The sequence below is a fragment of the Tenrec ecaudatus genome, chromosome 14 (genome assembly GCF_050624435.1).
Source record: "Tenrec ecaudatus isolate mTenEca1 chromosome 14, mTenEca1.hap1, whole genome shotgun sequence".
Lineage (NCBI taxonomy): Eukaryota > Metazoa > Chordata > Mammalia > Afrosoricida > Tenrecidae > Tenrec > Tenrec ecaudatus.
The window spans coordinates 29,583,956-29,604,854 of record NC_134543.1 but is presented as its reverse complement, the minus strand read 5'-3'; the positions used below and the strand labels follow the sequence as shown (position 1 = coordinate 29,604,854).

Here is a 20,899-nt window from a genome sequence, read left to right as displayed (position 1 = left end):
ATTGACTATGGATTTGTTTCTCTACCCAAGCTAACACACTATGCTTCTGTTTTGTTCCACATTTGTCGCCCATTCTGTGTGTCCCGTGGTCTCTCAGAGCAGCTAGTGGTGGCCAGGCACCTCCAGCTCTTCCAGTCTCTGGCCACAGACCAAGTGAGGCTCCAGTGATCCATCAGTCTTCGCGTTTCTTTGCTCTGGGCAGGGGGAGGCCAGTGTTTGCACTGCGCGAACTTTTAAGACCCCACTTGCTGCTCATCAAAGTCGGGTGTAGACCGCTGCCTTTTTGGACCATGTGTCAGTGGACCTGGGCGGTTCTGGAGACCATGGTCCTGAGGAAGTATGGCATCTCAGAGTCTAGGACTGGGATCTGATTGTCTCCAAGGTAAGGCTGGATGGGACAAATAGGGTGGGTCACCCTACCCATGGGTGAGGGGTCAGGGCCGATAGCCTGCCTGACCAGGTGACAGGAGTGTTGGGGCTTCACTGTCTTCCTCCGATTCCCTGTTTGCAGTGAAGCTGCCCTTCACAAAGCTCTGTCAGGAAGACAGTGGGTCCCGGAGGGTAGAACCGGAGCACAGACGCAGAAGAGAAAGGAAGACAGAATTGTCTGACTGGCAAGGCCAGGACAGAGCGCTCCAGTTAATGGACAGCATGTAGTATCAACCGCATTCAGTTGAGAAGTCCACTGTCAGCCCCGCGAGGGTGGGTGCTTAGAGACAGGTGTGCAGGCTCTTACCAGCCAGTCGGCCATTGCACCTGGTGGAGCCTCAGGTTCCTCAGCTCTGGTTCAGGGAGTTGCCGTGCCGACTAAACTAGGCTCCCATCTGCACCTTGACCCTCCTATGCCCTCAGCCCCTCGTTCCCCACGGGCTGCCAGCACACCTCAGGGCACACTGCTGGGATACAGACAGGCTTTCTGTCAAGGTCAAGCCCTGCTTCCTTGACCCCAAGCTTGGGTGCCATGCCCATCACAGCCTCCCAGGGAGCCTTCCTGTAGAGCCTCGCGCGTGCCAGTGAAACAGGGACACAGTGGAGGCAGCAGGTTTTATTTGGGGGGAGGAAAGGTGGGTGAGCCTGTGAGGACAGTGGAGCTGGGGAGTCAGGTGCCTTCCCGTGTCCTTGCCCCCATCGGCCTAAGGCCTGAGCCTCAGAGCGGCCTTTTCCCAGTGGTGGCTGGGTCTCCACGGCCAATGTCAGGGATGCTGCCTAGAGTCCAGGCCTGGGTGGGACGGAGTCACTAGGAGAAGAGGTGAGCAGGAGAGGGCCCCAAACCTGGGTTGTCATCTGGGTAACTGCTTTCCCTGAGAGACCAGGGCCACCTTGTTTCTGACGAAAGCTCCGTCTGTCCCTCCTAGTTTGTGGTTTCTCACTCCAAAGGGTGGGAGTGGGACCTCAAGGTCAATGTTAGCATGGAAGAAGGGCAAATGCCCAGTGGAAGGTCATTCAGCAAATGGCGGCTCTTTGGTCCTCCAAGGCAGCCCCCGTTCTCTATACCAGTGAGGGGGAGGGGGCGGGACCTGATGCTTGCTATAAGTGGGGGCAGAGCTTTGTTGGACACGCCCATGCCCACTTTTACTCTTTGGAGTGGTCAGGACTGGAGGGCGGTTCCCCTCCCTGCCCATCTCTGCTTCCCGAGCCCCCATAGGAAGCATCTCTGGCAGACGAGGTTCTGGGGCCAAGCCAAGCAGTCAGGTCAGCGACCTGGGACAAGTGACCAGCAGTGGCCCAGTGGGGCACGCAGGGGCACGCAGGGTGGGTGGTGCCAGGCCTAGCTCTGGGCCTGGCCCAGGGTATGGACTGACAGATGGGTGGATGGCAGAGCCTCAGGTGCTTAGGGGGTCAGCATTCGCTGCCCCTCCCCCTCGGGTGTGACTACAAAGGGCTTCTCTGGGAGCTGGCTGGGGGACTCCTGGGTCCTTCCTTGGGTGGGGACTCAAAGAAACGCCTCTGAGGCCCACAGAGGGGGTCTGAGAAGGGAGAGACCCTTCTACCCCGCCAGCCGGCCCCACTGGATGGTGCTGAAAAAGGGGTGGGCCTTGAGTCTGTGGACACCGCCGCAACCAGCGCCCAGGCGCTGGCCAGGATCAAACTGCAGCAGCTGCGGAGAAAGGCCCCGGTCAGCACTCTGGGCAGCTCTTGGCCATGTCCCCAGATGTGGGCTGACCTCCTAGTCACCATGTGATGTGGGTCACTCGCCACCAGTCCTGGGGCCCACGGAGTCCCCTTTCCTCCTGGCAAACAGCCGGTGCCTTTGGCCACCACCGTGAAGAACCGTTTTCCCTGCCCCTCCTGCACCCACACAGACGCCGAGGAGGGGCAGAGTTGGGACACACAGGGACCCCTGGGCCCGCCCAGTTGCCAGCCCTTGGGCCTGGAGCCTCTCACCTCAGTCAGCAGGGAGGCAGCCGGGCGGCTGAGCCACTGGGGCAGCTGCAGCTGTGTGTGGGCCTGGATCCGAGAGGGGTGACTCTGGGCCAGTGCCTGGGCAGACACAGGAGGGCTCTGAGGGGCAACTCCAGGGACAGCCAGGGTCCTACATCTTCCTGAGTCACCTCTCTGGGGTGGGGGGTGGGGAGGATGGCGAGGACACGGGGTGGAGATTGGTATCCATGTCCAAGAAGCCATCTCGGAGAGGGGAGGGGCCTGTGCAGAGCTGAGGCTTTGAAGCCAGGACACTCGCTCTGTGCTTGCTGGGAGCACCATGGGCGCCGTGGGCATCTGTCGCCATGGGCTGCACCCTGACCGCAGTCCAGCCTGTGGCTGCCACTGCCAGGGAGGCCAGGGCAGGGCTGTGGGAGCAGAGCTCCCTCCGGAGGGAAGGCTGAGCTGTGGGGACTTGGAGGGCGCTTGGAGCCCTGGGCTGGAGAGTGGGAGACCTCAGAAGAATTGCCTACCCGGTGGGGACATAGGCACCCAGAGCCCCTTGAGGTCCTGCCAGGCAGGGTACAGAGGCGCCGAGCAAGGATGGACTGGGCAGACCTGGGCTTCAGGTCGTCCTGCTTCAGCCTAGCCATTTCCTGCTCAAATGTAGCTTGGCCTCTGCCTGGCTGCAACCCCTGGGGACTGTGCTGAGCTCGGTCAGGGGGACAGGACAGAGGCCACCATCTCAAGAATGGGTGGTTCGGGGACACCGTGGCAGGCCCAGGCAGGGGTAGGGCAGCTGCTGGCCTGCATGAAGGTGTCCCTCTCCCCCACCTACCAGCCAAGGTCTGCGGTTGCAGCCCCAAAGGACAAGCGGGGACAGTGGGGAGAGGCGGCTAGCGGGGGTTGGTCCATCCAGTCGCCCTTCAAGGAAGGTACCGCATCACATTCCAGGGGGAGTCTTCCCAAAACGATCTGCCTATCCCAATTCAGCTCATTCACTCATTAGCTAGGGGGTGTATTGGGGGGGGCGGGAGTGAAGGGGGGAGTGGGCAGGGCATGCTGCAGAGCACATCCGTGGAGTGGATGTGGGTGGAGTGTCTTCCTGTGGGGTGTCAGTGGGGACAGGCAGCCTCAGCCCCGACTCAGCAGCCACCACCCAGCCCTCCACACTGCCCAGCCGCTCACCATTCCCGTCAGCAGCTCATACAGCAGGGACCCAAAGCTCCACCAGTCACAGGCTTCCGTCAGCTCAGAAATCCCACCCACCTCTGCGGGAACAAGAGGACGCCGGTGAAGTCCCAGCCTCACCCTGGGGTGGGAACCGGGTGTGGGGGTGGCGCCCATTCCAATACCCCGCCCAGACACCCAGGCACGCCCTCATCCTCAACCTCCACACAAAGCCACCCAAGATCCAGGAGGCTACTACGGCCGCCCATCTTGCCTGGGGCGCTGTACAGGTCATCCGCGGCCTCTCGGCAGCACTGGGGCTCCACTTCTGACCACTGGCCAAAGTACGTGAGCCGGACGTGACCTTCGCGTCCAGGGTGGGGGTGGGAAGTGAGGCAAGACTTGAGCTTAGTGATAACTGGCACTGGCATGGAGAAGCAGTTCCCCCGCCCCCCCCAACTCAGTCACCCCTCTATGGGCATGCCCAACCCCAACCAGGAGATGCTGGGCAGGTGTCTAAACCCAGGGTCAAAGGGCTCGCTCAACAAGCTCAACCTTGGCCAACCAGCCTCTGGCCTGGAGCCCCGCGTCAAGGGTCTGCACAGAGACGGGCAAGCAGGTGTCCTGGCCGAGGGATGGGGTAGGAGAAGACACCTACCTGCCTGGTCCAGGAGCAGGTTCCGGGGGTTGAGGTCCCGGCACAGCACCCCCTGCTCGTGCAGGGCCTCCAGGGCCAGCAACAGCTCGGCCGCCCACTGCTTAACCTGCTCCTCCCTCACTCTCCAGGCACCCCCGCTGGACCCCCGACCGGCCCTGTCCACCACCGAGGGGCGGCTAGGAACTCTGCCTTGGCCGCAGCCCCCCAGCACCCGGCCGGCCCCCTCTCGCACCCAAGAGAGCCCCCGAGGGGGCCTGGTGTCCAAGTTCCGGCCGGGGTCTCGCCTGGCATGGAGGAGTGGGTGGCTGCTGGAGGCCATTGGCAGGTCAGGGGAGCGGGCAGGGCAGGTCTTGGCGGTGGGTTCGCCTTCAGGCCTCCTCAGGGGTCTGGTGGACGGGGCTTCCCTGGCTGCGCGGAGGCTCTGCGATATCCTTGGAGGGCCCAGGAGCAGTCTGTCCCGCTGGTGGGGGTGGCCCGGGGGGTGCAGCCCTGGGCCCTGCAGGCTGAGGTGGGAGTGGAGCTGAGCCTCCGTCCTCTGCTGAGCGGAGCCTGTCCCTGGTGCAGGCTGTGGAGGGCGCGCCTGGGCGAGCAGGTGGGACCAGAGTGTGCCGCCTGGGACAGGAAGAAGAGGGGCATGCTCTTAGTCGGGTCCCTCTGCCTGCCCCTCACTCGGCCGCTCCTCCTGGTGGTGGGATGTGGTTAAGTCCATCCCGACTCAGAGACCCCACGTGGCGGAGCAGAACTGCCCACAAGGGCTTTCTAAGCTGTTATCTTGACAGGAGCCTGGTCTCTCCATGAAGCCACGGTGGGTTCACAGGATGCACCTTTGAGATGGCGGCTAAGCACTTCCTCCTGCTCGGCCCAGTTCCACGAACCCCGCCTCAAAACACTTCCTAAGACCTCCTGGATGCCAGGGGCCGAGGAGACATGGCTGGGAGACGGAATGGAGTGACGCAGACTCAAGGACCAGGGGGTCCCTGTATTCCTTCCTTGACGTAACCCACTGAGTATATCAGCTAGATGTGCATCACCATGCTACACCCAAGCCCTGGAGCCAGCTATCGGGAGTGGCCCCTGACTCCCGACAGCTCACTGGAGCAGAGCAAAGCTGGGCTCCATTGGGTTCCTGGACCGATGTCTCAGAACTAGGTCGCCCTGCCTTTCTTCTGAGCTGCCTCGGGATGGACTCAAAGCCTTCAGTGCGCCACGAGGCACACAACCCTCTGGCGCCAATCAGGGCTCACAGCTCTGTGATAGACGTGCAGGAGCCCTGGTGGCATAGGAGTTATGAGTTGGGCTGCGATCTGCAAGGTCAGCAGTTTGAAACCACCAGCTGCTCCATGGGAGAAAGATGGGGCTTTCTATGCCTGTAAACAGTTACAGTCTCAGAAACTTGCAAGGAGCAGTTCTACCCTGTCCTATAGGATCAAAGTCAGCGTGTGACTGGATGCGTGACTGGATGCTCAGTAGCGAGGGCTGTATAGTCCAGAGTCTGTCAGCACATCACAGAACCCCCTCACACCGCACCCAGCCCATGCCCCCACACGAAGATGCACACAAAGCATGGAGGGCCCCGGTGGAGGGAACGGTGACAAGGGACACCTCTGCACAGTGCCCCATGCCCACCGAGGGTAGGGCACCCCTCCCCGCCACCCCCCAGGATGTTCCCACACAGACCCCTCAGCCAGCCTTCAGGGCTAAGCATTTGTAAGTCAGGACAGTGGCCCAAAAGCTGGGGCGCCCCAGGCCCCTCACCTTGCACATGCTCCAGATGCAGGAAGATAGAGTCCTCACTCACGAAGTACCGCAGCAGCTTGGTCATGTAGGGGACGCCGTGTGGGATAATGGTCAGTCGCTCCCGGCTCGCCACGTGGCACCTGGGCAGGCTCTGGGAGGGGGCGAGGCAGGAAGCTCAGCTGGGTACAGGTCAGGGGTGAAAGGGACCCCCAAATGAGAGCAAAGGCTTCCCCAGTTCTGGACCTGCCCCTACACACCATTCTCACACCCTCCCCTGGCCCTGCCACCCTCCGGGCCACGGCCAAGGCCACACCACACGTCTCTGGGGGCAGTGGGCATGCTGAGGGGCGGGGCACATAGCTGCTGGGCCTCAGATGCAAGTTCTGAGTTGGGCGACTCCAGAAGGAGGGCGCTTCCAGGAGCTCGGAGAAAGCCGCTAAGGGAATGTTGATGATAGCAGGGGGCCAAGGGCACGTGCCTTCACCACAAAGGTCCCTCCAGTCGCTGGGTCCTGGACCAACTGCACCTGCCAAGGTCCAGGAGGCATCAGTCAATGGACTTGCTAGTTCCCAGGGCCCCGAATCTCCAGTCCCCAGCTTCCCCCAAGGGCCTGGGCAGGGAGGACAGGCTTGGGTGGTGCAGCTAGCATGCCTCCTGTCCCCAAGCAGCCACGGATTCCATCCTGCCAGGAAGTCTTAGCCTATGTGCTGCCTCCTCCAGGAAGCCTTCCCAGTCCTCAGGCCCCACTGGGGTTCCCCAAGCCCTCTCCCAGCGCCCCCTGGCTGGCCCTCGCTTGCCGTGGTTGTTAGCGTCAGTCCTGATTCATGGAGAGCCCATGCACAATGGGGTCAGAATACTGTGCTCTGCAGGGATTTCATTGGCTGGTTTTGGAAAGGCGATTGCCAGGCCTTTCTTCCGAGTCGGGCGAGCCCTGTTCCACATCACGGCAGGAAGTGGCTGGACTCAAGGTGCACCACACCCAGGGAATGGAGCCTTCTGTGTGCTGCTAACCACACGCTAACTCACAGCAGCAGCACAGGACCAGTAGACCGTCTCGCCACCCTTCCTAGGTCATGGACTTCACGGGAGCAGAGGAGCTGCGGGAGTGCACTGTGTGTGTCCCCGCTGCACGGTGAACGCTGGCAGGCCAGGGGCCACACTGCCAGCTCAGAGCTTCTCACAGGTATGGCGAGTGGTCCTAGAGCCTCAGTGACCCAGATGAGGGAAGGGGCCCCAGCCCGGGCCCCGACTCCACCAGGTGAGCTCTGAGAGTCACTTTATTGGAGCTCTCGTTCTCTGAGTGCGGCCACTGCGGGCCTGAGGGGAGTGTGTGGTGGGGGGGCTCCCCTGACAGAAAAATGCGGGCTTGGCCTACTCCTCCAGCTCCTGTCGGCCCCACTCCCTTCCCTTACCCCAGTGGTGCTCCACCTTCCTCAGGCCGTGACCCTTTCAGGCAGTTCCTCATCACTACTTCATCACTGCCATTTTGCGACTATGACCAATCGGGTGACCCCTGTGAAAGGGTCGTATGACCCCCAAGGGGTCGTGACCCACAGGTTGAGAACTGCTCAAACACAGTGTATAATCAATCAGCTCCTCATTCTAGTGAGAAATACATCGAGATTCAGAGGGGTTAGTGCCTGCGGTCTCACCACTACAGAGTAGTGGAGGCAGGACTGGAACCCAAGCAGACTGACTCCAGGAGCCTGAACTACAGACTGGACTGGAGTTGGGGGTTGAAGCTAAGTAACCTTGGCAAACAAGCTCTCCTCTGAGATTGTAGGCCTGTCAGTGTCCACCAGGGGCCCTTCAGTCAGCAGGAGCGCAGCATCCCTTAAGGTCACTAGGGGGCTCTCCTCTCAAGGCTACAGCTCAGCCTGGCAGGGGCTCCCAGGCTGACCTTGAGCAATTGCTTGAAAAAGAAGATATTTACAACAGTTTCCTACATTGCTGATCTGCGGGACAACCCCCCACTGCCTCCTCCTGCCAAGTGGGATTTCCCACCACCCTGTCCTCAGCCAGGCCCACTAAAGTTCTGAGTCTGAAAAAAAGAAGGCTGGGGAAGCCAGATAACAAAACTTGATCCTTAGGTTGCTATCTGCTGTGTGTTGTTTCCCCTTTTAACTACGAAAACATCCCTGTCTATCCAGATGGAGTTAGGCAAGCGTGTCAACCACGGCCTTCTTCCTGTCCCGACTCAGTAATGCCATGTGACGGACAGGACCATCCCATACAGTCGCAGCCAGGAAGTCACCAAATTGGGCAGTGCCACGGAGGGCTAATAGGACAAACCAATCTGTCTTGGAAGAAGTGCAACCAGAATGCTCCTTAGAGGCAAAGATGGCGAGGCTTCATTCATGTCCTGTGGACACGTTGTCGGGAGAGACCAGTCCCTGGGGAAGGCCATCGTGCTTGGCAAAATAGGGGGGCAGTGAAAACGAGGAAGGCCCTCGACCAGATGGATGGACGCAGTGGCAGCAACAAAGGCTCAACACAAAGCAATAGTGAGGACACCCGGCACAGGACCGGGCTCTGTGTCATTCTGCTGAACGCAGGGTTGCTATGAGCTGTAACTGATCCGATGGCAGCGGGCTTGCTTGTTGTTGTTTTAACCTTTCAGGGGCAGATCCCAGGGCCTTTCTCCCACAGAATTTCTGGGAGACTGAGACTCATCTGGTGGGGTGAGAACAACCTTTCTGTTCACAGTCAGGCACCTGATTGCCACTGGGCCACATAACAGCCCCCAACATTAGGTCGTCTCAAAAAACAGATATGGCCGTCGGGGTTATTCTGACGCATAGCCACCCTACGGGAAGGAGTGGAGAGCCCCTCCTCACTCAGTGAGTCCTCCAAAATGGGCATGTTTGGGGGCAATTCTCCGATGCTTCTGAGCAAGCCCTCTGCTGCCCCGCTGGGGCTGCTGGTCTCACCACCACCCTGCCTGCTGGAGTTTGCCTGGTCAGAGCTGTGGGGTGGGGGCAGGGGCAATGGCAAGTGTCCAGGTCCGGCTCAGGGACCTGGACCCAGTGGTCTGAGCACCTTTTCTAAGTGAGGGGAGAGGTATTCCCGGCTGCAGGAGGGAAGCAGGAAGCAGGAGGTCGGTGGACTAGATTAACCAAATGCCCCAGGAGAGGTTCGGGAGGAGCGAAAGGCAGTCTCCAGACAGCATGGCTGGGCTGGGCTTCAACCTGTGCTTTCCATAAGCGAAGGAACCTTGGTTTCCTGTTGGGCTGCTAGCTGCAAGGTCTGTAGTTCGAAGCCACCAGCCACTCTGCAGGGGAAAGATGAGGCTTTCTAATCCTGTAAAAAGTTACAGCCTGGGAAACCCACCGGGGCAGTTCTACCTTGCCCTACAGGGTCACTGTAAGTCAGAATTGACTCGATGTTAATGAGGTTTTGAGTTCTATAAGCATGGAGTTCTGGATCCTGGCTTCCTGGGTGCTCAGCTCACAGGCATCCTGGGCTTAAACAAACACCTTTGGGGAAGTCCGTCCTCTAAGTCCCTCTTGGAGACTCACAATGTATGTCTGCCTCCTCAAAGCGCCAAAAACCTCTAGGCTTGAAAAAACCAATCATATGATGTTAATTCACTGTTTCCCAAATGACCGGACCCAGAACCCCTTGCTCCAGGAAACCTCTGACTCAGAGGACCCCACTCTGGGAGGTGCTGGTCTGGTCACCTCACCTGCCTATCCCTAGTTGCCCTGCAAACTGAAGTTAGGCCTGTCGCTGCTGACTGCAGCCTGGGGTCTGCTCCAGGGGCCAGGGAGTCACAGCTGGACCCAGGCCTGGAGGATGGAACAGGCGGACCTCTGGGCACCAACATGTGGAGCCTGGGAACATTCATCAGCTGGCCGCAGAGGGCCAGGCGTTTCCCCAACACATTCATTTCAGTTCCCAGATTCCTCACTCTGTGGGAGAAGCCTTAGCTCACTTGGCAGATGTGTGAGTCCAAGCTGAAGGGACTTACCTGCGGCTATCCTATGCACTCCCACCCCCAGCAGCACACTGCTTCCTCCCTTCTCCTCCCCCCCACCCCCTGCCCCTCTACCACCAGGTGCAGGCCAGAGCTTCTGGCCACCTCTCCTCTGCTGTCTTGCAGTGACCACAGAGATACTGTCTAAATGCCAGACTCTTGGGCACACTCTTGGAAGATTCTGGCTCCAAGGGTCTGGGGCAGGGCTGAGGCATCTGGATTTTAGGATGCTCCCAGGTGATGTCAGTGAGCAGCAGGGGCGGGGGTGGGGTAGCGTGGCTGCTTTAGGGACCACCCAAGCATCCCTGGGTTGAGCGTGCTCAACTCCCTGCTATCAAGTCACTTCTGGCTCCTGGCACCCGTGTGGGCTCTGGAGGCAGAACATCTTTACAGGAACAGAAAGTTTTACTTTTGTTTCTCCTAAGAGTGACTGACAGGTTTGAACTGCTGACCCTGTAGTTAGCAGCCTAATATGCGTAACCCACCAATCCGAGGTGAGCACCGGGCACAGGAATCCCGGCTTGCTTCGCTCTCCCTCTCTATCCTCCTGTGGCATCAATGTGTCCCTAGTTCTAGCTCGGGCTGGGGAATCACTGACCCAGCTAGGAAACGGCAAAGGCCCTAGTCAGGGAAGAGCTGAGGGGCAGAGCAGCCGAAACCAAGGGCGACTTCCAGGGCCCGGACAGCGGTGACAAGGAGCCAAACTCAGGAGGTGCCCCACTGTGCTTGGTGGGGCCGGAGGGCCAAGGGAGAGTCCTGGCTGCAATGCTGGGTGCAGAGCGAGTGTGGGGCGGGGCCTGTGGGAAGTGGGGAGCCTGCAGCAAGCGCTGGCTGGGCGCCCTGGACACAGCTTCGCCTGTGGTTTCTGTTTTGTCTCCAAGGGAGTGGGTGTTCCGTGTGTCCGAGCGGAGCGGCTGCCGTCTGCCGCTTCTTGCTCCTGGTTTCCCACGGTTTCCCTTCCAAGACCTGATGGGGAGGGGGTGGGGGGGCAGTGGAGGGGTGTGGGGCCACAGCTACTCGCCTCCCCTTTGGCCCTCAGAGCCCTTTCCACCCCCTTTGGTGGCCTGGGGGTGGAGACCACAGATCAGGCACCCTCACTGCACACGTCATGGGCATCCCCTCACCTTCTCAATGACCCCGACCACCCTGAAGCCCCGCAGCTGCTCCAGGGCTGAGCTCAGCGTGCGGATGGGCCGGAGGCGCAGGCTGCTGAAACCCTGTGGAGAAAGACAGGCCCCTCTGCAGGTCGAGCCAGCCCTCCTCGGCAGCTGCCCTGCAAACAGCAGGCAGGGCCTTCTGGCTGCCAGGTGGGCATGGGGGCCATGGGGGCAGGACTCCGGTATAGGCAGACCTCACCTCACAGGGCAGACCCTGGTGGAATGGAGAAGCCAGGGAGCTCACTCCAGCCTAGGGTGGCCACCTCACCCCTCACTCCCTCTTAGTCCCAGGGAGTGCTTGGGGCTTCAGAAACCCCCTGTCAAAATCCCCATCCACAGGAGGAGGCAGATGGGAGGATGAGGAAATAAGGGGGGAGCATGCAAGTCTCAGAGAACAAGACCGAGGCACACAGCCCTGGCAGACCGCTGCTTTCCCAGACACAGAGCCCAGGGGGCGGGGCGGGGCGGGGCGGGACTCTTGTGCCTCAGCCCTCATTGCGTGAAGCGCCCAATGGGTTAGGAAAAGCCACGCAAGGAGAGAGGTGTGTGTGCACACGCGTACTCCGTGCGCGCGTGCATGCATGTGCTCCTGTGGGTCCCGAACACTGCGTGCCTGTTCACAACCAGGGCAGAGCCACCGAAGCCTATGTGTGCAGCTGCGGGCATGTGGACCAGCAGGTGGGAGGCTGTGTGCGGTGGTCAGCGCCCTGTGAGCACTGAGGCTGGGCGGTGTGACCACCTGTGCTCCGTAACTGAATGAGCGGTGAGGGAGTGGGGAGGGTGGAGAGAGCTGTGGGCCCAAGTCCCCCACCCCCAGCTCACAAGCTGCCCCCGCCTTGGAGCCGTCACCAGGCCCAGGAAGCTGGCTCACCGTGTCCCGGCTGGCTCCGCGGCCCAGTGTCCTCTGCAGGTGGCAGTTGAAGATGTCCTCCGCCCGCCGCAGGTACTTGGTGATTTTCAGCTTCACGGCCTCGCAGCGCTCCTTGTTGGGGTCGACTGTACGGGGATGAGGGCCAGCATGAACTGCCTGCACATACACAGCTCTGACATCACATCTGTGCCTGGGTCCTCCAGGGAGGGGGGAGATGAGCAGGTGAGGAGGAGGAAGGAGGATGGCAGGGAGGAAGGAGGAAGAGGTCGTGACCAGGACACCCTCAGTCAGCAGCTGTTATCACACCCTGGGAAGGGACTGTGTGGGGGTTCCCATGGTTTCCCTGCCAAGTCCAGATGCTCCCAGAGAGGGCGGCTTCTCCCTTCCTATGGTCAGTGGGAGAAAGGTGGGGCTGGGGGTGTGCAGGGCTCCTCTGGGCAGGTCGGAAGTCTGGGCTTCCAGGAGGTCGCCTGAGGACCCTTCCAGGAGGGTAGGAAGGGTAAGGTGGGGACTTGCACAAATCCTATTCCCAACCCTGCCACCAAGCCCCTCAGAGCCTCAGGCTGCTCTCAGATGGCTCCTCTCCTTCCAGCACAAAGACAGCTGTTCTTGCTGGAGCACACCAGGCCTGGGGGGCCCACTGACACCACATCTACCCTTGTTCAGAGCTCAGCAAATTCTGAAAAGGCCCCATGCCCACCCAGTCTGCCCGCAGCTCCCTGTTTCTGTCCCCGCCCTTCCCACAGGGGCCATAATTATTCACCACAGACTCAACCATCTCTCCCACTGGATTACAGGCTCCCTGAGGGCAGGACCCTGCTCCTCTCTGGGAAGTTACTTAGAGTGGTCAAGTTCCCAGGCCCGGGAGCCTGTTCAAAGCATAGTTTTGCCACGCTGCAGCCATGGGGGTCTGGCGCAAGTTAGTTACTGGTCCTAGGCCTCAGTTTCTCCATCTGGAAATAGGAGCCCCAAATAGTTCTCTATACGAACAACAGCATCGCTGACTCCGAGTGTTGCTTCTCTTACTCTGAAGCGCAAAAGAGTCACTCACTCACTGCCATCAAGTCAATGCTGACTCACAGAGACCCAATAGGGCAGGGGAGAACTGCCCTGTGGGCTTCCAAGACCCTAACTGTTCACGAGAGTAGAAAATCTCATCTTTCTTCTGAGCAGTTGCTAGCTAGTGGTTGCCAACTGGGGACCTTGTGGTGAGCAAAGCAATGCGTCCTTCTGCCCAATGAGGTCATCTAAGTCTGTGGTTCTCAACCTGTGGGTCGCGACCCCTTTGGGGGTCGATTGACCCTTTCACAGGGTTCGCCCAATTCATAACAGTAGCAAAATGACAGTGATGAAGGAGCAATGAAAATAACTTCATGGTTGGGGGGGTCACCACAACATGAGGAACCATATTAAAGGGGGGTGGCATTAGGAAGGTTGAGAACCACTGATCTAAGTAGAGCTCTCAGCTTAGTGCCTGGCAAATTCTGGAGGTTCTGACTCAGGGCCACCGACCTGTGTGTTACAGAGTGGAGCCGCTCACAGGGTGGACTTTGCTGTAATCTTAGTGCAAGCTGGTGGCCAGGCCTTTTTCCCTCAGTACTGCTGGGTGCGTTCAAACCACCAACCTCTAAGTTAGCAGTCTAATGCACACACTGCACCAACCGAGACCGGCCTGGCATACAGGAATTGCTTAATAAGTGCTGGCTGCTCCTCTTGGTCCTCCTGCAGGTCCCGCAGGCACCCTGGTTCTGGAGCACCCAGCGCGGCCGCCCCAGGGAGCCAGCCCCCACAGCGCACGCGCGCGCACGCGCGCACCGTGCATTCCGCGGAGCAGCACGTCCACTCCGTTCTGGTAGTGGTTGAAGGCCGCCTCGTAGTCCTCGCTGACGTCGCGCTCCAGGGCCAGCCGGATTTGTGTGGCCGCGTCCACCAGGTAGTCGCGCTTGGCCATGTCGGGTGCCCCCGGGGCCACCCGGTTTCGAATCTGCTCCAGGTACACTTGGGCCTGGGACCGGGCTCGGGAGCAGGGCTCAGGCTCCAGGCCGGGGCCAGGCGGGCATTCACAGGTCACCAGGCTCATTGCTGCCCGAGGCTGAAACCTGGAATGGGGCAGGCAAGTTTTTGAGTGGAGGGGGGGAACCTAGATAAGAGTAACCCCCCTATCCGTACCCTCATTTCCTCCCACGGCAGGTCGGGGAGACGAGTATCAGCAGCTACAGGACTTAGGGCGAATGGGAAGGGACTTCCTCCCTGGCTACAAACCCCCCTTTCGATACAAATTCAGTGTTTCTTGAGCACCCACTGCACTTCGAGCGCTGGGGACGCTGCCTGCCTCGAACGCAAAAGCAAACCCACAGCAATGGACTCAATTGCCACTCACAGCGACCCTCTAGCGCAGGGTAGACAGCTGCCCCCGTGGGTTTCCGAAGCTACAGATCTTTACGGGAGAAAGAAGCCTCCTCTTTCCTCCACAGAGCGGCTGGTGGTTCCAAACTGCTGGCCTCGTGGTCAGCAGCCCTTGCTAGCATAGTACAGAGTACACAGTAACTCTCTGTGGCTCCTGAGCTCCGCTCCACCCTTCAGGCCTCTCTTCTGCGCTCTTCCTCATGTTCCCCGGGGACTAGCTCAGAGGGCACCTCCCGTAGGCCCGCTCAGTCCTGAGATCAGCGGCCTGTGAGTGAGATACCCTCCCACCCCTCACCCCGTACCCCATGGGCTGGCGGAGCCTTGGCCACAGAGCTGGGCCTTAAAGCCTTTGGACTCCGGGGATGGCTGAGTGCAGCTCCGCCAAGGAACCGAGTTAGACTCTGCAGACGGGCTCATCAGCCCTGCGGAAGGGGCTCTCCGGGAGGTCACCTGGCCTCTGGGTGCCCGCACGCAGCTTCTGAAAGTAAGAGCGGCCGAGGCCCTGGACGCCAGCAGGTAACCCCTTAGCTCACTCATCGCCGCTGGGAAGGGGCAGGCCCCGAACTCCCAACCCCAGTCCAGAGCGGGACTCACAGTGCCAAGGCCCTTCAGAGCTGCGCCTGGGCGGGACGTGGGGCGTGGGGGTGGGAGGTCGCACCTTGCCTGCTTCACCCAGCCCAGGGGGACAGGCGGCGGGCCTGCGCAGGGGTCCAGGTTGCCCGGGTCAGGGGCCACGCCACCGGCCTCGCCAGCACCCAGCCAGAGGCGCGGCCAGCCCGGAGCCCCGGCGCGCAGGTGCACAGCTTGCGGGGAGCGAGGAGGAGGAGGGAACCTTCCCCGGGGACAGGACAGGGGAGCCGCCGCAAACCTCGCACCTGCCCCAGCTCGGTACCTACCCCTGCCGCCGCCCCGCCACCCCGCGCTGGGCGGTCAGCCACTTGCAGCTGCTAGCCGGCGCCGCCGGTGCCGGGGTCCAGCCGCCTGTCACGCCGGCTATTGGCTGTGGATGAGCTCATCCTCCTCCGTTAGAATAAACCACCAATCACCGCCCGACTTGGCTTCTGCCCGCCTTTAAAGCCGCAGGGTCCGCGCTGCGGAGCGCTCTGGGCGGAGCTGGTGGTCCCACGGGGGCAAGGGTGGTGGTGGGGTGAGGAGGGGACAGCGGAGAAGAGGGGCGGGGTGGGGATCAGGGACGGGGGGTGGGGGAGCTGCGGCTCAGAAGCCTGGCGGATTGTAAAACACCACGCGGTGGGTGCCCCTAGGATTCTTCTCATTCATTACTTCATCCCTATATTGGACTACACTGAGAATCACGGACGTGGGAGGAGCTAGGCGCCTAAACCCAGCGATGAAGCAGGCAGGCAGTCTCAGCTCCGGTCCTCCCTGGGATTTACAGCCTGATTTAAAGCCACCTAGACTAAGAGATTGAGCACTACAGTTGATTGCGATAAGACCTATCACGGTTACTGACCCCTCCTGGAGAAGTGATTTGGGGACTGAGCTAAAATGCAAGACTGCGGGCCTTGTGAGACCTCCATGAGACCAGAAGTCTATCCTTTCCTATCCCTGTCTCTACTAGCTCTCCCCTCCCTAGAGCCCTATTGCATACCCTTCCCACCTCCTAACCTCCATCCCTGCCCTCGTGCTCAGGCAGCCATCCCTTCTTTATCCCCTGAAAATAAACTCCCACCTGTCTGCCAATCCCCACCCCAACAGATGATCTGTCTGGGTCTGTGTTAGTCTGGGTAGACTAGAGAAACAAATGCATGGACTCTCATATGTGTGTAAGAGAGAACTTTATATAAATGAGCAATTGAACATTAAGAAAATACCCCAGCCCAGTCCAGATCAAATCCAAAGGTCTGATGTTACCCCATATGTCATACTACTCCATAAATTCCTCTTTAGACTCACACAGTCATGCAACAACAACCAATGCAGGACGATCACAGGCCAGTGAGTAGAAAGTCTTGTGGATCCAGTGGCAGTGGAAGCATCTCAGTGCTAGCATGGATCTCCACGTGGCTCCTCCAGCTCCAGGGCTCTGGATCTCTCAGCGTAGCTCTATCAGGCTTGTCATCAGGAATGTCTGGAAGGGAGACATAGCAGGGAGAGTGAGTGTCCCACCTCCAGCGAGCCATTTATCTCCGTAGCACCTCCAAATGAGGTCATCAAGCTGCGACCTGATTGACACGCTAAACTTTGCCCCTTCAATAGTCTCAAGTTGGCACCAGATGATGTAACCACCACAGTGGCCCCTCAAAGACCACCCTTCCACTTGAGCATCACCTGCTCCAGCACGGCCTCACAGTCTTCTCTCTTAGAGCACTCTGGCTTTGCTACCATGGGATCAATTGCACTTGATGCAGAGATAACACAGCTCCTCCCACCCTGAAAACAAAGCCACGGAGATGGCACCACTGGGCTCTCCTCATCCAGAGCAAAGGAGGCCACAGAAAAGGGAGGACACCCAGAAACCATCAGTCCAACATGTTAATCAACCATGAGAGCATCACTCACCTGGACCCTGAGACCAGAAGAACTAGGTGGTGCCCAGCTACCGCTTCCAACTGCTTTGAAAGGGATCCCATTAGAGGATCCTGAACAGAGAGGAAGGGAAGAAAACTTAAAATCATTTAAAAAAAAAAACATCAGGCACACTGGTTCGATAGAGGATGACCGAATCTCTGGGACCATGACTGTATGAGCCTGGAGCCGAACTCACCCACGTGGCTCACTTTGGGGCCAAACAATAAGGGGAACAATAACAGGTGAGAGGTATGTACTCCTTAGGTTAATCCACCATCGGAGACCAAAAGGACACCATTTCCCCCAGGAGAAATTTCAGACGGCGTAGGAAAGAAGGAAGACGGGAAACAGGAAACACAGGGCGGAAGTAGGACACGTGATGTGACATTGTGGGGATTGCAGTCCATGACATGAAACCAAATGTGTCTGAACAATTGAATGGAGAACAGATTTGCTCCGTAAACCTGCACCCAATTCACAATAAAAAAGATTTTGAAAGGAAACAACGCATGGATTCATAAGGAAAAAATGCCTTTGGGCTCCCTTCCTCTACCTCCCTTTCTGGGTTTGCGGAAAACTCCTCGGAAGAGATGTCTGCTCTCTGAAAGTCTCTTTCCCACTCTCTCTGGAGTCCACTCAGCAAGGTTTGCCTCCTCAACATCCTGCTGAATCTGCTCGTCTTCAAGTTTCTGGTGACCGTGGCTGAACTCAGTGCTTGCCTCTCCCAGTTCTCAAAACACGTTCCTCCCGGCTGGTTCTGAAGGCACACACTCTAGGTTCCCTCCTGCCTCACTCACTGGTCACCATTCCTTGTCTCCTTCCTGCCCTCTTTGGATACTATTGCTTCCCAGGGCTTTACCCTTGACACCTCCTTCCTTCTAGCCTCACTAGCTCAGCGAGGCTGTACCTAGTCTCATGATTTTAAGCAGTGTAGTTCCAGGTACTGGCAAATCCAGTATTAATATTTTAGGCTAAAATGTTGAACTGCCTACTCGACAGACTGTGTTGTTAGGTGCCATTATTGAGTCAGTGCTGAGTCATAGCCACCTGTGTACAACAGGAGACAGCCTGGCCCTGACCCATCGTCACAATTGTTATATTTGAGCCTATTGTTGCAGCCTCCGCATTGGTCCATCTCCTTGAGAGTCTTCCTACTTGTCCCTGGCCCTCTACTCTACCAAGCATGGCGTCCTTTTCCAAGGCCTGGTCCCTCCTGTTAACATACCAATGTACCAGAGACAGAGTCACCCAAGGAGCACTGTTGGGCTTGAACTGCTGACCCACGCCGCCACCGGGACTCTTTGAATGGAGTGTACCGAGGGCTGTGTTATGTAAACTTCTAAGACAGAACCAAAACCTTGAAGGAATGAATCACTGGGCCTGAAGGCTCAGAACTATCATCTTGGGGGATTCCAATGTCAACAGGCATCACCTAGGTCCCTAAGGCAGTGCACTTGCAACCTGCTTTGGTGTGTAGCCACAGAGGTGTTCAATGCTCAGGGGCAGCCATGTGAAGGGCAACAATTGGTCCTTCCCTGCCTAGAGGGGAAACAAGAGTGATTAACATCAAAATACATAGGGTAACATGGAAAACACCAGTCCAATGGTTTCATTGGTCACACAAACATTGGTCACTACAGCTTTGAGACCAAAAGAACTAGGTGGTGCCCAGCTACCACCGCCAACTACTCTGAAAAGAATCACATCAGAAGGTCCTGGATGGAGTGCGGGAAAGATGAGGATGACAATTCAAAACTATAAAGGAGGTTAAGCTTATTGGCTGAATAGAGACTGCTGGTGGAACCCTCCAGTCCTGGAAAGGGACTCACCCCCTCCCCCTGGGTTAGAATAATCAACCATTTAAGACCAAAAGGCCAGCATTTACCTGAGGACAACGTTCAGAGGCTTTGAAAAGGAGGAGGACTGGAGAGAGCAAACACAAGAAGTAGGATAAGTGAAGAATGACAATAAGTTGAAACAAAATATATATGAACTGCTGACTGTAAACACTGATGCTCTATTCTATAAACCTTCACCTACTTCATAATAAAAAGTTAATTTTTTTTACTTATGTGTGATATTAATGATATTGCTTGATAAGTTCCATGTTCTGTTGGATCAAGTTTCTTTGGGATGAGCACAAATATGAATCTTTTCTAGATGGTTGGTGAGATAGTTAAAGTTTATTGTGCCAACCTGGCTGATAAACACATGTGGGGTTAATTGAAGGGCAGAGATAAATGGCTCGGTAAGCCTTGCCTTTCTAGTTCTCGGATCTCTTGCTTTCTGATGGTCTGACCAGGGTGCAGCTGCCTTAGCCAGTTCCCTGCTTCAGTTGGCAAGGCTAACTTCCTGCAAGACATCCCTGAGGAGAAGCCACATGGACCTACCCCGATGCAGCCCTGGGTGCTGGAGCAGCCGTGTGGAGACCCCTGCCAGCACTGAGATGCTTATACACTCACTGGTTTGACTTTCCTCCTGCAGTCAGTGTCTTTGTGTGTGTTTTGTGAGGTGGAGGAGGACTTTGTAGATTGGTGTCGGATATATGGGCTAATGTTGGACTTATGGGCTTGGGCAGCACTGGGTTGGGATGCTTTCTTAATGCACACTTACCCTTTATATAAAACTCTCTGTTATACATATGAATTTCTGTGTATTTGTTTCTCTAGTGTACCAGTTGGCCAGGTAGCTATCTTCTCAATTTTTTCATGTAGATGAGTGAGCACTTCCAGCGCTGCATCATGTTGAACATTTCGATCTCTACTCTGTCAGTTCTTGGAGGCTTGTTTTCCCACTAATGCCTTGAGTATAGCTTGGACTTCTTCCTTCAATACCTCTGGCTCTTGATCACATTCCACCCCTTGAAATGACTGATCATTAACCAATTCTTTGGGAGACAGGGACTGTGCATTCCTTCCATCTTCTTCTGATCCCGCCTTCTTCAAGCATATTTACACATGGAATCTTTCAGTATTTCAATTCAAGGCTTGATTTTTTTTTCAGTCTTTCAACAGAAATGCTGTGTGTTCTTCCCTTTTGTTTTTTTAAACACGAGGACTTTGTGCATTGTCTTATACAACTTTGTCGCTGGTGGTCTAGTGGTTAGAATCTGATGCTCTTATTATACTTAGTGTTTTCAAGCTACCCTTTGAAATTGTCGGTTCAGCGCTTTTTCTTCATCATTTCTCCTATTCACTTTGGCCACTCGGTATTTAAGAGCAAGTTTCAGAGTCTTTTTTGACACCCACTTTGGTCTTTTCTTTCCTTTATGTGTTTTAAGTGACCTTCCGGCTTTCTTCCTGTCTGGTGTTCTTGATTTCCCCCCACACCCACCTGATATTGGGTCATTGGTGTGCAGTGCATCAAATCCATTCTTGAGATGGTCTCTGAATTAAGGCGGAATGTCCTAAAGGTTTTAGTCTGGATCTCATGGATTTGTTTAAAATTTTTTCAGAGTTTATTGATTTTTAATTTCTTTTACACATTCCAACATATTATTTTTAAAACACGTGCATCACACACACTTCTTTCTAATGGTATAAAGATGGAAAAGATTGTGCGATCATCACCACAATCCATTTAAAAACATTTCCTCATTCTTGAATCCATTATTATTAGCTCTCAATGACCCCCAACTCTCCCTACCATAACCCTAAAGAACCTTTAATCTAATTACTGTCTCTATGGATTACCTGTTCTGGATTTCATAAAGAAAATCATACTACAACCCAGCAATGATGACACAGTGAAACCGAGAAAATCCTCAACCCGAGAGAAAGCAGAAGAGACTAGAGAATAGAACAAATTAAAATTGTGTCCAGAGGGAAAACCCGGGATGAGGGGTGGTGACCATCGATAAGACATCTCAAACTCAGCAGGCCCCAGACGGCCCTCTTCCCAGAGAGCCAAGAGGCTGGGGGTGGGGGGGTGGGGGGAAGACTTTCAAATGAAATATCTTATCAGAGTCTCATATCCAGAACATACCCAGAAATGTTATGAGCTCAATAATGAAATGGCGATCCAGCTGACCCACG

General features: G+C 56.9%; 1 protein-coding gene across 2 annotated transcripts; it reads right to left on the bottom strand.

The window, feature by feature from the left end:
• Nucleotides 1-1,987: 1,987 nt before the first annotated feature.
• Nucleotides 1,988-14,010, bottom strand: RPS6KL1 (ribosomal protein S6 kinase like 1). 2 transcript variants are annotated; one of them, XM_075531752.1, is made up of 10 exons: nucleotides 13,746-14,010; nucleotides 11,931-12,055; nucleotides 11,027-11,119; nucleotides 6,405-6,452; nucleotides 5,945-6,077; nucleotides 4,190-4,801; nucleotides 3,806-3,895; nucleotides 3,550-3,632; nucleotides 2,386-2,481; nucleotides 1,988-2,098 (listed from the first exon to the last, which is right to left on the bottom strand). In XM_075531752.1, exons 1-10 carry the CDS (start codon nucleotides 14,008-14,010, stop codon nucleotides 1,988-1,990), a joined length of 1,656 nt encoding a protein of 551 aa, XP_075387867.1. The 2 variants fall into 2 exon arrangements, with proteins under 2 accessions (XP_075387867.1, XP_075387868.1); XM_075531753.1 differs by lacking the exons at nucleotides 3,806-3,895; nucleotides 4,190-4,801.
• Between the last annotated feature and the right edge of the window lie 6,889 nt (nucleotides 14,011-20,899).

What these genes read in the sequence shown, in the direction of transcription:
- RPS6KL1 (XM_075531752.1), bottom strand. Translation starts at nt 14,010, where the DNA reads ATGAGCCTGGTGACCTGTGAATGCCCGCCTGGCCCCGGCCTGGAGCCT. An exon ending in TGGTCGGGGTCATTGAGAAG is followed by an intron (nt 6,453 to 11,026) that starts GTGAGGGGATGC and finishes GGACCTTGGCAG; the next exon opens with GTGCAGTTGGTCCAGGACCC. An exon ending in GCATCTGGAGCATGTGCAAG is followed by an intron (nt 4,802 to 5,944) that starts GTGAGGGGCCTG and finishes TTCCTGTCCCAG; the next exon opens with GCGGCACACTCTGGTCCCAC.